Source organism: Motacilla alba, chromosome Z (genome assembly GCF_015832195.1).
Source record: "Motacilla alba alba isolate MOTALB_02 chromosome Z, Motacilla_alba_V1.0_pri, whole genome shotgun sequence".
NCBI lineage: Eukaryota > Metazoa > Chordata > Aves > Passeriformes > Motacillidae > Motacilla > Motacilla alba.
In genome coordinates, this window is record NC_052046.1 from 3,934,568 (window position 1) to 3,949,449 (window position 14,882).

General features: G+C 37.8%; 1 protein-coding gene across 1 annotated transcript; it reads right to left on the reverse strand.

Annotated features, from left to right (window-relative positions):
* Positions 1–12,048: 12,048 nt before the first annotated feature.
* LOC119695520 lies at positions 12,049–13,781 on the reverse strand. Its single transcript, XM_038124199.1, has one exon. The coding sequence runs from the start codon at positions 13,779–13,781 to the stop codon at positions 12,840–12,842; it is 942 nt and encodes a 313-aa protein (XP_037980127.1). The 3' UTR covers positions 12,049–12,839.
* Positions 13,782–14,882: the final 1,101 nt, after the last annotated feature.

The following is a 14,882-nucleotide window of genomic DNA, read 5'->3' on the forward strand; positions in this document are numbered from 1 at the left end:
TTGTTTTCTCACAATTAACTAATGCACAATTTCAAGGCCAATGTGTTAAATTTTGCAGTCTAAAGTTGTGAAATTTCTTCATAAATGTTAAGTTCAGCTCCTATTTAGGACTTGAAGACCCAACAAATAAGATTCTATCTAGGATCTATCTAGGATCTGAGAGAGATTTCAATTCCCAAAATTAAACATTAGATCAGTTGCACATTTGTAGAATTCTCAAGGGTGCCCAGATGAAACCTAATAAAGAGGTAGCAAGAAAATTCAATCCAAAATGACTTTAAAAGATCTATAAATCTACATGCTGAAATTCTTTAATGAACACTTTTCAAAACCGTTTGTTTATTTTTTTCATAGCCATTTGTGTTTTCATTCAATTCTTTGGCATTTAAATAATGGAAAACCTTCTAAAAAAGGATAAAGAACCCCAAAATTTATTTCCCTTCCATCTGAAAAGCTTATTTTCAGTTTTGGTGATTGTACTGATGCCAGAGGAAAATGTGCAAAGCAGAAAAATCCTCATGGGTTCCTTCTAACTTGAGATATTTTATGATAATAAATCCCCCCAATACTCAGGAGATTGAAACAAACAGCTTTTCTGCTGAAAGTGCCCTGTAAGGCACTTTATTCTGGCTGGAATTCACTATTTTGTGAATTCCACCATCATTACTAATTTGTTTTGATGCTGCTGCTGGAAAATAGATAATAAAGCTAATTAATAAATAAAGAACTACATTGCAAACAGGAATGCTCTGTGTTTTTCCATCCATAACAATGCTTCAAGTGGATGTAGGAACTTATTCAGAAACACCCTAGGTGGACTGCAGCTTTATTGCACTTTTGTGAGCACAACTGCACAATGAATCTTTCTTCAATTAACGAAACAGGACCCTTAAACTACAATGACCTGATTTATTTGGCACTGGAAAATTTAATGTGCTTCAGAGATAGTGCACTAATGGAGTCCTCTGTATCAAAGCATCATCAACTATGCATTCTTTGTTTTTATTTTTGTACATCAGCTTGCATATGTCAGGCACAAACAGAAGTATAGTGCCCACTTTTCCCTCCATTTGCTCCAGATAAATGTCTTTACATTCTCTTGTTCATCATTTAATCATATGAAAGACCAAAATTTGCTGGAAACAAGAATAGTCAGGAAAGGAGGTCAAGATCAGACAATAAGCAGTGAGTTTTGGATCGTGTTGACATTTATAGGTGGCCTGGTATGTGAGCAAGAGACAACAATGAAAGTGTAATTTCTCCATGTGGGTCATTAGACCATCTGTTTTTTCAACCCATTTCTGCAAATGAGGAGATAATTAAACATAAGACAGAACTCTATACAGGGGTAATTGTGTTAAGCAGTTAGTTGCCAGTGCCATTCAAACAAGAAAATCAAGGAATTTATAGTGACGCCAAATAGGAACAAAACATAAGGAATGTCTGCTTGTTTTGACTATATGATCATCTACCAAGAACATTGAAGGTGTCAGTGAGTGTTTTTATTTTTTTATATATTTTAAACTCAAAATAATTAATTCTATAAAATTAGACCATTGAAAAAAACATACTTCAAAGCGATCTTTGAAAGTTGATTCCAAATTCTTCACTCCCAAGACCCATTAAACCAGATGTTTATACAGCTACTTAAACCTCCTGCATGCTCTAGCCAGCTCTGTAATTGGGAGATTGTGACCTTGGAGACAAATTTAAACATTAGTTTTCATCAGTGCTCTAGTAACTTTACTTTTCAGAAGGCAGGACACTTACTTGACTCAATATAGCCAGGTAAAACTTTAATGAATAATTTCCTGTGATGTGCCAATAAGGTAAAGACCACAGTAATTCCCACTTAATGAAGAGACATTAACTGACTTGAGCAAATTGTATCTTTTACATGGAGAAAAAAAAATTAAAAATAATTCTGGGTATCATCAACACAAAAGAACACAGACGCGAAGGTTTTAAATATTAAAAAAAAAGTCAATTTGTAATCCTGGCTTAATTGTTATGCATGTGGGCACAGAGAGGTCAGCATAAAGAGCACAGAAATGTCTGTCTCATGTGAAGAAATATTGTCTAGGGATGTCATTGGATGGCATATGATTGCAGAGGAAGAAACCCAATAGCATGCAAAGGTCTGAAGAATTGCTGTGAAATAAAATTGGGACATGAATGTACGCTTTCCTGCATGCTTTGCAAATTTCTAAACATCTCAAGCCCTCGCCATTATCTTGCCTTATCAAGTGCTCCTTTTCTTCTCTGTGCCTCTTTGCTGGTAAAAATTTTTTTCACACAAAATGTGAAAAATTAATCTGCTGTCAAATATATTCAAAATGTTAGGAATTTCAGATAGTCCCATTCTTTTGACATGTCTACACCTAAAACTGCGGTATTTACTGGGGTTTACTGCAGGTAGGATGGGGCATAGAAATGCATGACTGGTAGTTCCAGCACCACCTAGTTCCATGCAGGGATGCTGAACAGACTCTGGGAAGCTCATTCTCAAAGAAGCATAATGATAGTGGCTATGGAATGTTGAAAAGATAATCAAAACAAAGAGCAGAGAAATAAAGCGAATATGGATGGTGGAGGAGAGGTTGTGTCTTGAGTTATGGCCTTCAGTGCTATACTCCAGCAAGTGGTGCGAGGCAATATAGTCTTTTATCTAAGATAAAAACATGAGTCTGCCAGTTTTATTTTATCATTATTTTGTTTTAATCCTAAGCAAATAAAAAGTAATAGATAACAGTCAAACAGCAGCTGTGGAGGGAGCAGAGTCCGTGTAGGTGATTCCAGTAGATCACTGAGCAGTCTTGAATTTGTACAATTTGTTCTTGGACCTCAAAATGTCTCAGCTGCCCAGGTAAGCCTCTACAGGGTAAGAAGTGTTTCAACCTGACTTATAATTGTTAAATACCTTGCATGTATAACTTATTCCCCTTCAAGACACCTAAAAAGCAGTGAACTTTTTTCTGTTATCATTGAATTGCAGGTTTTTGTACTCTTTCAAGTGAACTGCTCTGAAAATACTTTTCAGAAAGCCAATACAAAAATGGCTTTTGAACTGTGCCTAATCCATATTGTTGTTCTGCTGTTTGGTTACTATCTGGACAATTGTTCTATTTCAAATTTTACCCCTTGTCATCCATCCATGTTCAGCTTGTGTGCCTTCTCCTTCACATTCTGCACTAGTGCAGGTGTGATAATGCCATGGTGCGAGGTCTGAGATTGTACGAGGTCAGTGCTAAAAGCTTTACAACCTTTCCTTTCATGTTTAGCAGTCTGTGAACTTCCTCCTTCAGTTCAGCTGGAGAATTTGATTTTTCCATTGAGCTGACAGAAGCTATTGATGGTTTGTGTGCATGCTATTCCACTGTCTCTTTGAAGAGCTTTAGGTTGAATAAAATAACTGGTGATGCTTTGTGCACCATGAATAATTTTTGGGGGATTTCTGTCTCACCTGAAAATAGGAGATGGATGAATGATTACAGTAGCAGATGTGAATTGTGACGTCAATGCTATTTCTGGCCCACTTAATGGAATAATCTATCAGAGGGAGAGTGTAATGACAGGCAAGTGATGTATGAGCAAACAACCTTTGTGATGTCAGTCCAACTTCTCTTGGGCTGTACGAGGTAAAGGTTACCGTGTCAGTGAATGAGTCACTTCTGTCCTGTCATTAGCCTCATTCAGTAGTAAAGGCTTCTTGAGTGGCTTCAAACAATGTAGGTAGTCCTGGCTGTCTTCTTAGATCTTGTACTTTATGCTTATGGGAAACTGTGTGATTAATATCATAATATCTTGAGAGGGACTTATAAACTCCACCTGCAGTTCCTCTAGAATAAGCCTAAGGGTTTCTTGCATGACATATCCCTCCTGCAGGTGATCATTATTTTGTAGTGTAAAATTTGCCTTTAATGCTATTTTTTTAGAAAAGTTTTGGGTGAAGTTTCAGGGAGCCGTGCGTGGGTGCAGCTTGTTTTCCTTAATTAGATGTTGTAGCAAGCAGCTTTAACTTTTTTGCCTGTTACAACAGGTTCTTATATTCCACACTATTACTTTTACATCCTCTATTTGGATGTCTGGTGAAGTAAGAGCTTTCCTATCTTCAGGGTCTAGTTTGTACTTCACACATACAAATTAAAATAATTCAAGTGGCCACCACTGGACATCACTGCATTCATGCAAGTACTACACTGTTGCATTAATGATTAATTCAAGTCTGCACACCACAAATTTGAAGCAGAGAAGTTCAGTGTATGGGAGAAACTTTGGGGGATATTTGATGACCTCATGTCATCATGGCAGATTTACACTGTCAGATTTTCACCATTAAGTTCTTTTTCATGTGGTGCCTGTGATGGCTTTCTTTATGTCCTTTAAATTAGCATAGGCATTGGAATACAAGTGATGCCTTTTTTTTACTGTGGATTTCTATAGCTGAGATGAAGTTAATGCTTTAAATTCCCCATTTTATTATTGTTTATTAATACAGATATTTATAGTCCAGAATTCATTGTATTTTGAAGAAGACATTCAAGGTAAATGAGATAAGATACTCAAAAAGTTTCCATTTATCTCTTCTGTTTACAAGGAAAATCCAAGGTAATCATACTTATATGAAAAATTGTTTAGGTAATATAAAGTGGGCCTTGTTTTGCAGGTCATTTCCAGTCATTTGTGGTGACTTGCACTGGGACCTGATCAGAGGGACATATCCATCTGCTTATTGACATTCTAGGTTAGATTTTCAGCTCCTGGGCACTCATCTGCTCTCAGTAAAAATGGCTGGTGGTTTACATCAGCTCAGATTTTGTTATCACAGGATTTCCACCCATCCAAGGGGTGTTCTGTCATTTGAAGGTCTGAAATGGGAGGATGCATGGCAGCAATGTGTTCAGGGTCTGAGGAGTGTGACCTCCTTGAATGTCCCCTTCAGCAAACATGTCTCTGCCTGGCACAGTGACATGTGCCACCCAGGCTTTAGCAGGTAAGGATGTCAAACTCACACAGATGCAGCCAAACAGAGAAACTGGATTCTGTGTAACTGACAGCTCAACTATAACAATTTGACATTGTTCTGTTCTGGTTTAATGGATCTACTTTTTTTACTGGGTTTGAAATAACGAAAAGAAATATTCTGCCAAGAGCAAGCCAGAAAGGAAGAGTATTTTCACTTATCACTGACACTGCTTAACCACTCTGACTGTAGTAAATGTTGCAACAACATTCACTTTGTCAGTTCATTAATATTTAATGTATGATGTATGAATATATTCAGAATTCAAACTGGTGGTCAGAATCATCTCACAACTTGAGACACTCAGCTGAGCAATGCAAGCTGCTTCTTTATGCTTTCTCTCTATCTTTTCATGAGGGAAAGAGAAAACACAGATGGAAACTTGGATGAAGTTAAAAGTTGGTCTTAGGTCATGGTCCATCTATCTTGATTATAAAACACAACTCTGATCCGTGTTGTGATTTATCTAAGCCTCTATATTTGTGGCACATTTCTGCACTAATAGTTTTAATTCTTTCCTTCAACCAGAGGCTTTGGCACAGGGTAGAGGTGCCTCTAATAATCATAATATCTGAATAAGTATCTTCACACTAGGTGTGAGGCAAAAGGAGAGGAAAAGGAAAAGGAAAAGGAAAAGGAAAAGGAAAAGGAAAAGGAAAAGGAAAAGGAAAAGGAAAAGGAAAAGGAAAGAAAGAAAAAGATAAAAACATGGTAAAAATTCGCCAGTAGTTGCTGCCAAAGCACTTTGAATTCAAAGCTGCTTATTATTTTCTCTGGTGGCTATAAATAATAAAGAAGTCCAAATTCATGCATGGAATATTTTGTCTTGGTCTTTTCATTGCTCCTTTCTGGCCTCACCATTTGATATCAAATGCTGCAGATGCAAATTATTTTTAAGGTTCCCTGTGCAATCCAGTTACTGTATGTGTACTTGCCTCTAGCACAAAACAATTTCCTGGTCACTTTTTTGTCTACACTGGCCAAGACCTCCTTGGGTGTAATGTGCTTCCTACTTTGAGTACATGACTTCATCTCTTCTGTAGGTACTAGTCAATGGGAAAATTATGCCAGGTCACATCCAGAATTTCTGCAACACATACATAGGGTACCGGAAATATGTGCTTTCAACCAGAAAATTCAAAATCAAGCTGCTTCTCCTGATTTAAGCATGAGTTTTGTGATGCCATATAGAGTAAAAAACTTCTGAACTTGTATGTGTTGATTTCTACATGTGTCAGTTATCCTTAATTAAAATATTGTTCGTCATATCAGCCCATACTGTTTGGATGACCCTGGTCGGGCTTCTTCAGTGTTGAAACAAAACCCTAGGGAAAAGAGCACAGTGGTGTCGTCCTTGTGCTGTAAACCACACAGTCTCAGGTCCTGAAATAAGAGGAGTAACATTAGAACTTCTCTGCAATGTTGGAATGACAGATGAACTGGTATCTCTCATAAATGTCCTTTTGTAATGCTTCATATTGCTAAAAAATGTTCTTTTGTAATGCTTCTCCTCTGAGATTTTTTGAAAATACTACTTTTTTGAAAATAACATAGATAAATATTCTCAGATGCTGTTTAATGTTCTAGTGCAGACCTTTTCAGTCAGTTCTGTACTCAGAAAGTAGAAAAGCAGCAGAAAAGACTGCTTTTCCCACTAGTGCCTCTACTTTCAGTACTGATTAATATACTAACATAATAAAATCTTATCAGAAGATCATAACCTATTTTCCTGGTGTCTCTGATTCATAAAGCAAAATTATAATAACCCCACCCCCACCCCCTTTCTCAGATTATACAATCATTGACCAGGGGTTTGAGAGTCAGCAGGCAGGAAATTCTTGGCCCTGATGTAGGCCTTTAGATCATATTAATTTGTGTTACATAAAATACATATATTCTCTATCTTTAAAATCTTCAGAGCTACAGAGTAGTCTTGAACCCAAAAAAAAAAAAAACCAAAAACCTATGATATAAAAATTTATTGATTTCAAAATATCCACTTGAAATCCAGAACTAAAAACCCAGATGAATAAATTAAATTTGATAGTGTATTCAAAATAATTAATTCACTTCTTTGCATTTATGTCTCTATTTCTAAATTTTGAACCCTAATATTTTTGAAAGTATTGCATTTAAATATATATGGGTTAGCGGTTTGTTTTTTGGGTTTTTTTCCAAAGAGAGTGTAAATGTTATTTAGAGTTAAATAAAACACATCTTTCTCAGATCAATAGAGAGGAACAAACCTACATGGAATGCAAATGCTTTTGCTGCACTAACTCATTTGCAAAATCTTCTCAAACCGTAATGAATATTCATTATGAAAGTTAAAAATTCTCTTTGTTTGACTTTTTGGACAAGGAAGGGCTTGCTGTTATGAAAACATGCACTTATTTCATTTCAATGCTTGTTTTTATCTTTATCCTTCCTCAATTCCTTCAGTGCCACTCCTGTTAGATATTGTGGAGAGTGAGCATTGGATCCATAAGAAGAAAATGTCAACATTTCTTTAGAGATGGTGAGACTTGTCTGTTTAAATCTTCCTTCACCTGCCCTGTCACCAATTAGTAGACAAGTTTGGAATAGCCACAGGACATAGTGCAAAGTTGGCTTCATCCTCTTCTTCACTGCTCCATTTTCCTGTCATCTCTAAGGCATGCCACATTCCAGCAGCACATTCCAAGTTCTCATGATTCTGCTACTCCGGGAAATAAAAACAAAAGTATAATAATACTGCCATGTTTACAAGGGTCCTAAAAAATGTCAGGAAATTGCAAGTTTCCATGTGAACAGTCAGTGAAAACATATTCAAGAAAGACCTTTGCATTACACGAGCCATTCAATTATGTTGTTCATTGACTTTAAATGGATTACTGCCATGATGTGGTAAATAGAAACTGCATAAAGTATTTATATTTTATTTAAATGTCAGTTACTTAATTTATTTTCTCATTATACATTAAAGTAATGATCATCCTGTTTATTAGTGTTACATATTTCATGGGGTGCACAACACTGTGTAGCTTGGAACAAATTAATAGAGGTCACTACGTTACCCATTGTGTGAGATGGCAGCAGCAGCAGTGGCAGAGAGAAAATAGGAGTAGAGTCATCATGGAAAAGAGGAAAAGAGAGGCCAGGATGATATAATCTCTTTGAGGAACCACTGTGCTATATCTCAGTGGCCCGTTTAAAAAAAAAAAAATTGCACCATCATAATTATGACTTGTATTTACAGACCATGCATCTAGAAATGTCTTAAAGCCATTTCCAAGTGCATTTTCAACCTATATGCAGAATGAAAAAAAAAACATTGTGATCACTAGCAAAATACAAATGACTCTGTGATGAAATGTGGTAGCAGTTTAAACAGAAGACACAAATGGTCTACAGTAGTTTAGAAAAGCACAGTGATCTATAATGCAATATCACATAGAAATATAGTCAGAAATTTTAAAATCTAAATTAAATTTGGGCTGGGATTAATAAAAAATAATGAGATAGGAAGCTAATATGCAGGCACAGGTAACCAACCCAAGTCAAAATTAGCTCAGACTTTCATGAAATTCCTGCTTTCAGGCAAATAAGATTTGCACAAGACATTTCAAATACAGAACTGAATTTTCAAAACCCACAATCTTTTCAATAGTTCTTTCAACTATTTTAAGATGGAAACCAAAAAAGAGAACAAAACAACCAAAGAAAGCCACAAAAAATTGTGAAACACTTGCTTAAATGTTGATGGTCACTAGCACTGTTTTAAAAGAGTGCATTTTGTATGCAACTGATAGCTAAACAAGTCTTAATGACATGAACAGCTATTTTTATAAAACTGATCAGGAAAAATATATTGAGATTTAGATTCTGTTCACCTGGAAGACCTTGTTTTTCCTGAGTGCTCTAGAGAAGTTACCCCCTCATTGCAAGCATTTAAACTGAAAGGGATCTCATAGGTCATTGACTTTAATTTCTTATTGTTACATGGTATCCCAATGTTTGCCTTCTTTACACAGTCATTCCAAGGCTGTTTTTAAAATAGACAGGTCTTCTGGGTGATTAGCTTTGGTTTTTTGCCTCCAGCATTTCAGTCACTCATACATGGAAGCTTCTATCATGGAGAAATTGGAATGGATAAAGCCCCAAATGCTGTTGTTTCAATAACTATGAAAATCTGGAGTGACACAAAAATTTTGATTTTCACTCCAAATTACATTACCCTTAAGAGACAATTGCAATGTCAAGAATGAAAACACAAATAAAGCTTTATGTCTGGTATCTTTTGTTGGTGTCTTGGGAAGCTGGAGAAGGGGGTGAGTTAAAGAGCAATAATGCAGCAGAAAGAGAAGGGAACATGCACCAGATCCCTTCTCACAAGTTATGAGCTGAACTCTTCAAGATTTCCCTGTGTCTCTGCAGGTTCCCCTCCCAGAGCTGTTCACCTTTTTCAGTCTCTTAAAATGAGAACTGATGTTCACTGCACCTGTTGTCTCCCTGCACTCAGTTCCTCTTCATCCATTTCTTCCTCTCCACTCTACTGTCAGGGAAGAACTCAAAATTCTCTGTCAAATTTGGATTCAACAAAATCCTCTCAAATTTGCCATGATACATCTAAAAAGGACCAGAAAAGGGGATATTGGAAGAATTTTTTAGCTGAACAGCAGGAAGAGAGAAAAAAAAATTGAATGAATATTAGAAATGCAAAGGAAATTGTCTCCCAATCTGATGATTTGATTTGTTTCTTCAGCATTGTACGGTGGAGCACAGCAGTCAGCTATAGTAGAAAACCTTGGTATTGCATCCCCAAACGTCCTTTAACTCTGACTCAGACCTTGGAAATAACTTGTACACCCTACCTTTTTCCTTCTCTGAGTATTTGTAGGATGTGTAGTAAAAAATGACCAAAACAAAGTGGCCCCTCAGGACAAGAGAGACACTGAGGGGCTGGAGTGTGTCCAGGGCAGGGAACGGAGCTGGGAAGGGGCTGGAGCCCCAGGAGAGACTGAGGGAGCTGGGAAGGGGCTCAGCCTGGAGCAAAGGAGGCTCAGGGGGGACCTTGTGGCTCTGCACAACTCCCTGACAGGAGGGGACAGCGGGGGGGGTCGGGCTCTGCTCCCAGGGAACAGGGACAGGAAGAGAGAAAATGGCCTCAGGCTGGGCCAGGGGACCTTAGATGGGATATCAGGGAAAATTTCTGCACTGGAAGGGTGGTCAGGCATTGAAATAAGCTGCCCAGAGAACTGGTGGAATCACCATCCCTAAAAGTGTTGAAAACACTTGGAGATGTAGCACACAGGGGATTGGTTTAGTGCTGGACCCAGCAGTGTTAAGTCAATGGTTGGACTCAGTGACCTGGGAGCTCTTGTCCAGCCTTAATGATTCTATGATTCTGTTATTCTAAATTGTGAAATGAGGAAATCCCAGGTAGAATCCCTGGTTTGCAGCCAGGTGTGCAACTAAAAGATGTATCAGGACTCCAACTAGGGACTTCAGATTTTGGTTGTATCCAAGGCAAGCTAAGTAAAGCTCGCCTGCTTGAAATGGAAAAGAAATGGCTTCTAACATCTAACAGGATGTTGTAAATATTTTCTCAGTGGAAAATATCACAGTTGTGGCTGATGTGTTTGATAATATAAACAGGAATTTGTGTAGGCCTACAGAGTTTGCTTAGTGTGGATTATGGTGTACAGAGTGCCACTTCATTTGTACTCCAGGTTTTTTTCAAAGCCATTTAACTGATTAGATTTTCAGTCATGGTCACCCTTAATACAAATCTGATGTGACAAGGCAAAATGCCAAACACATATTTAAAGGATATTTTGAATTTTTCCCAGCTCAGATTATTACTGCAATTCTATTTTTCTTAATTTTTTAAAATAGTTTCACCAGACAAAAAAGTCTTATTTGTTTCTGTTTTGAGAGCAGAGCAATGGTCTGTGTTACTAAGCCTCAAGCTGAGAACTCCCAACCATTGCCTTTGGCTTCCTGCAAGGATTTGTTGATTTTTACCAGGGATTCTTCTGGACAAATCTTCTTGTGTGAACACCTGGTGAGTTTTAGATGTCATCTGCAGGAGATGAGATGAATCATACTTTAGATTATAAAGGGAGGCTTGGTGGCTGTTCCAGGCTTCAATACCTGTGCTGCTGTCACAGTGTACTCGATTTCACACACATATTTCATTTCACACACCACGGCCTCTGTGCTGCTGCAAAGCCAAGGGAGCGCAGCCAGCTCGTTCTGATTATTTGGAACACGAGTTTCATGGGCTGCTTGAGCTGTATTTGTTGCACAGAATTTATTTATTGTCTGCAGAACAAGGGCAATCTCATCCCCTTAGACGACAGTGCTTTTTCCATGCATCGAGATCCCTTGATACTATTTTAATTGTCTACTACAGGTTATGCAGCACAAATAAATTTAGTACAAGATAGTGGAATGGATATTTTAAATTTCAAATGTTGTGGTATTCTCCTGTCAGCTAAAGTAGAATTTTTTTTTACTGTAGGCACTAATTATTTAATCCATATTCTAGTTATAAAAATAGATTAAATAAACTAATTAACTGAAGTTATAAACCAATAAACTCTAATGGATTTTACCAGATGTCATCTCCTGATAACTCTGTTTCTTATACAGCTTGGGACAGATCTTTACCCTGAAAAATTCTCGCAGGTACATTAAGTTATCTTTCTTTGTTATTCAGTGTCAAGTAAATTTTACATAGATGAAGACAAGCTGATTGAAAATAGTGATAATTTAATAATTTTACATAAGAAATCTTTTCCCTTTGGTCTTTAGATGTCATTGGACATCTCTAGCTGTCAGTGGTAATTTCCACTGAGGTATTTAATGTACTGGAGTATCAGTGCCTTGCAAAAAAAATCAAGCTCACCAAAAAGAATTAAAACACATTTTGAGAATACTGAATTGTCCTGCTTCTGTTTTATGCCCCTTTCCAATTTTAAGATGATAACAAGTCTGTGAAAAATTTTAAAAAAGGAAAAGGTAAGAGCAATGACAAGAAAGACTGTTAAATAAATATTTTATTTTGTTTAGTTTTAACATGAACAATGACAGCAGCTAAATAAAATGGTGCTATGCTTTGACACTGGTAATGGGGTGAACAAATTATATCATATCCCCCTAATTCCAAGCATGTTGAATGATTAACTACAAAAGAGATAAAATAAGCACATTTTTTTAAATGCAGAGAATAGTTTACTATGCACTGTCATTAGCAAGCAGGAACTTGGCATCCCCTCTCAGCCAGCACATTCCTGTCAGAAGTTATGAATGGCTGTTTGCAAGTACCTGCTGTAAACACCCCAGGACAAATTAACTCTTAATTGGTTTTCATTTACATTCTAATATTAGAAATAACAAAAGCCCACAGTTTTTACCTGACTACCTAGCATGATTGTTCCTTTCAGTTTTGGTATCATTCTGAAAGCAATATTGCTACCCTAAAAGACAACATTTTCTTTCACTGTAGTTTGCTTTTGATATAAAATAATCTCTTTCCTTCTCACAGACTATACAGGTATGACCAGAAAAAACAGCATGTCCTTTGGAAAATGGTTTGTTTCAGTTAGTCCTGTCTTTGCTTGCACTGTAAAGGATTCAAAGCTGTTGGCTATGACTTTAGGAAACAGAAGATGCATTCAATGTGCCAAGCATAACCAAGTTCTGTCCGGTTGTTTGGCCTTTTTCAGGAGCTTACAACGCTGAAAATTTGCTACACACTCACGTTTGCACACCTCTGTGAAAGACTGTCACATTTAAATTTTCACATGCTTAAGAGCCAGCTGTGTGTGGCTTAGCAGAGCCAGTTCATCCCACTTCCAGATCTCATCCGCTTGATGCTGGCCAGGTGTCTCTTCAATGTCACCTGAAACCTCTTCTTTTCACCTTTCACAGGCTGTGGCTCACAGTCTGGCTTGCAGCACACAGGAGGAAGCTGGCTGTTGCAGACTGACTCCCATGAAACTGCCTGCCTGGTCTTAAAAGGGGTAACTGAAGATTTTGTGGTTTCGATGCTCTGTTGAATTTCACTGGAAGGGCTGGACAAGCTCCTTGGAAGAGATGCAGTCTTCTTCCTTTGGGACAGGAGGATTCTAAGCTCTTCAGAATCATGCTGGAAAAAGAGAGACTCTTTTCTCCTGGTGTTGGGACTTTCTCCCAGTGTGAGAAACCCATAGGGGGTAGTGATTCTGGAAAGGTGGGGCAAAGAGAAAGCAGCTCTGGTTGCCGGGTCACAATGATCTGCAGCTCTCTCCAGGTCTTCAGGGAAGGTAATTTGTTCTGTAAAGCACAGGGTTCCTCTTCTGTCCGGACTCTCTCCTTTGCACATTGTTTCTTTCCTGATGTAGGATTCAGATTTGCTTCTAGTAGTTCTGCGCTTCTGAACAATTTCATCAGAGACTCCTCTCTCAGGAGAATTATCTGTGCTTTCTTCCTCTGGCTCCTGCTGGAAGGAAATGTGCTCTATGTCCAGAGAAGGGATGAAAAATTTAGGGATGCGATCAGGAGTCATGACAATATTGAAGATGTCCTTATTTTTCTGAGCAACCTTTTCTTCAGGAGGTGGCTTACTGATTTTGAGACTCGTCCAAGTTATCAAGCTTTCTATAACACTTTTCAGGGACTGCTGGGTTGTACCACCAGGCACCATTGTTTCAGCCAGCAGTGCTTTCTTAAAACACACAGTGTTGCCTGCTGACTGAATTCTCACAGCACTGATTGCAGATGGGGGACTCATTCTGCTTATAAAACAAAGCAAATGACGTAATCTGATAGGTAGATGTCATTGGCATGGTAACCAAAGATAAGAAGGCTTTTACACTCCTACTTATATGCTTAAAGCCTAATTCATGCTGCACCCTTGCATTAAACAAGCTTAAAATTTTGATTTAATTATTTTTAAATGCCACGTTTGGTGCTAGTGCCTGTTTCAGGAAAACAATGGCTACAAACATACCTGTAACTTCCAGGCTGTTTGGAATATATTCTCTGTGATCTTACATAAAACATAATTAGGCTTTTAATTTTCTTTTTCTTTTTTTTTTTTTAATTTTTTGTTATATGCCTGAAGGTGTAAAAAACATAGTTCCCTTAAGTTCTTTAGTTTTCATCAATTTTTGTGGTTGGGTGCATTTTGAGTTACAAGTTGTGAGAGAAAAGGGTAGGAAATGAGTTATCAAACAATTATTGATAGAGTATGTATATATGACTCCTAATCGGAGATAGGAGAAGAACTGAGCAGTCAGTCCTTCAGAGAATGCTCAGATTGGAAATCTGTGGTTGAAAGGATATCCTCGGGTACACACAGCAGGTCTGCCATTGATGTGTAAATTTCCGCTGATCCTTGCTTTGCTTCTTGGGCTTCTGGTGAGAGCTCCCTCCCAGCACACTGGTCTGCTGTCACTTGGGCAGTTTGCAGCCAAGAAAAGACCAGGACAGTTCTGACCAGCATGTGGGTGGCTTCTCATGAGTATCAGACCACAAAGTCCTTTATCTAACTACCCTGTAATACCCGTTTTCACGTGCTGCTCAGCTCCTTTCCTCCTTTGGTCACAATTTCTCCTCATCTTATATAGATGATTCCAGGAATAAAGACCTGAATGAACATTTCATCTTTGTAGGCTGAGCAGTTCTGGGTTTGTTTCATGCCTAGGAATCTGTGGAGGCATGTTAGGGTTGGTGATATTGAAGGTGCCTGTGATACTGGGTATTTTGAAGGCATAAATCTTACCTGTGACAGAGTGCGAAGCTCACAAGGCCTGCTTTTGCATTTCATTTTATTTTAGTTTTGCACACTCCTACTTTTTTCTGTTAATGTTTCCACTGCTCAAAACCCCTT

Bases quoted from the DNA above. Each gene is read 5' to 3' on its own strand.
- LOC119695520 (XM_038124199.1), bottom strand. From the start codon at position 13,781: ATGAGTCCCCCATCTGCAATCAGTGCTGTGAGAATTCAGTCAGCAGGC.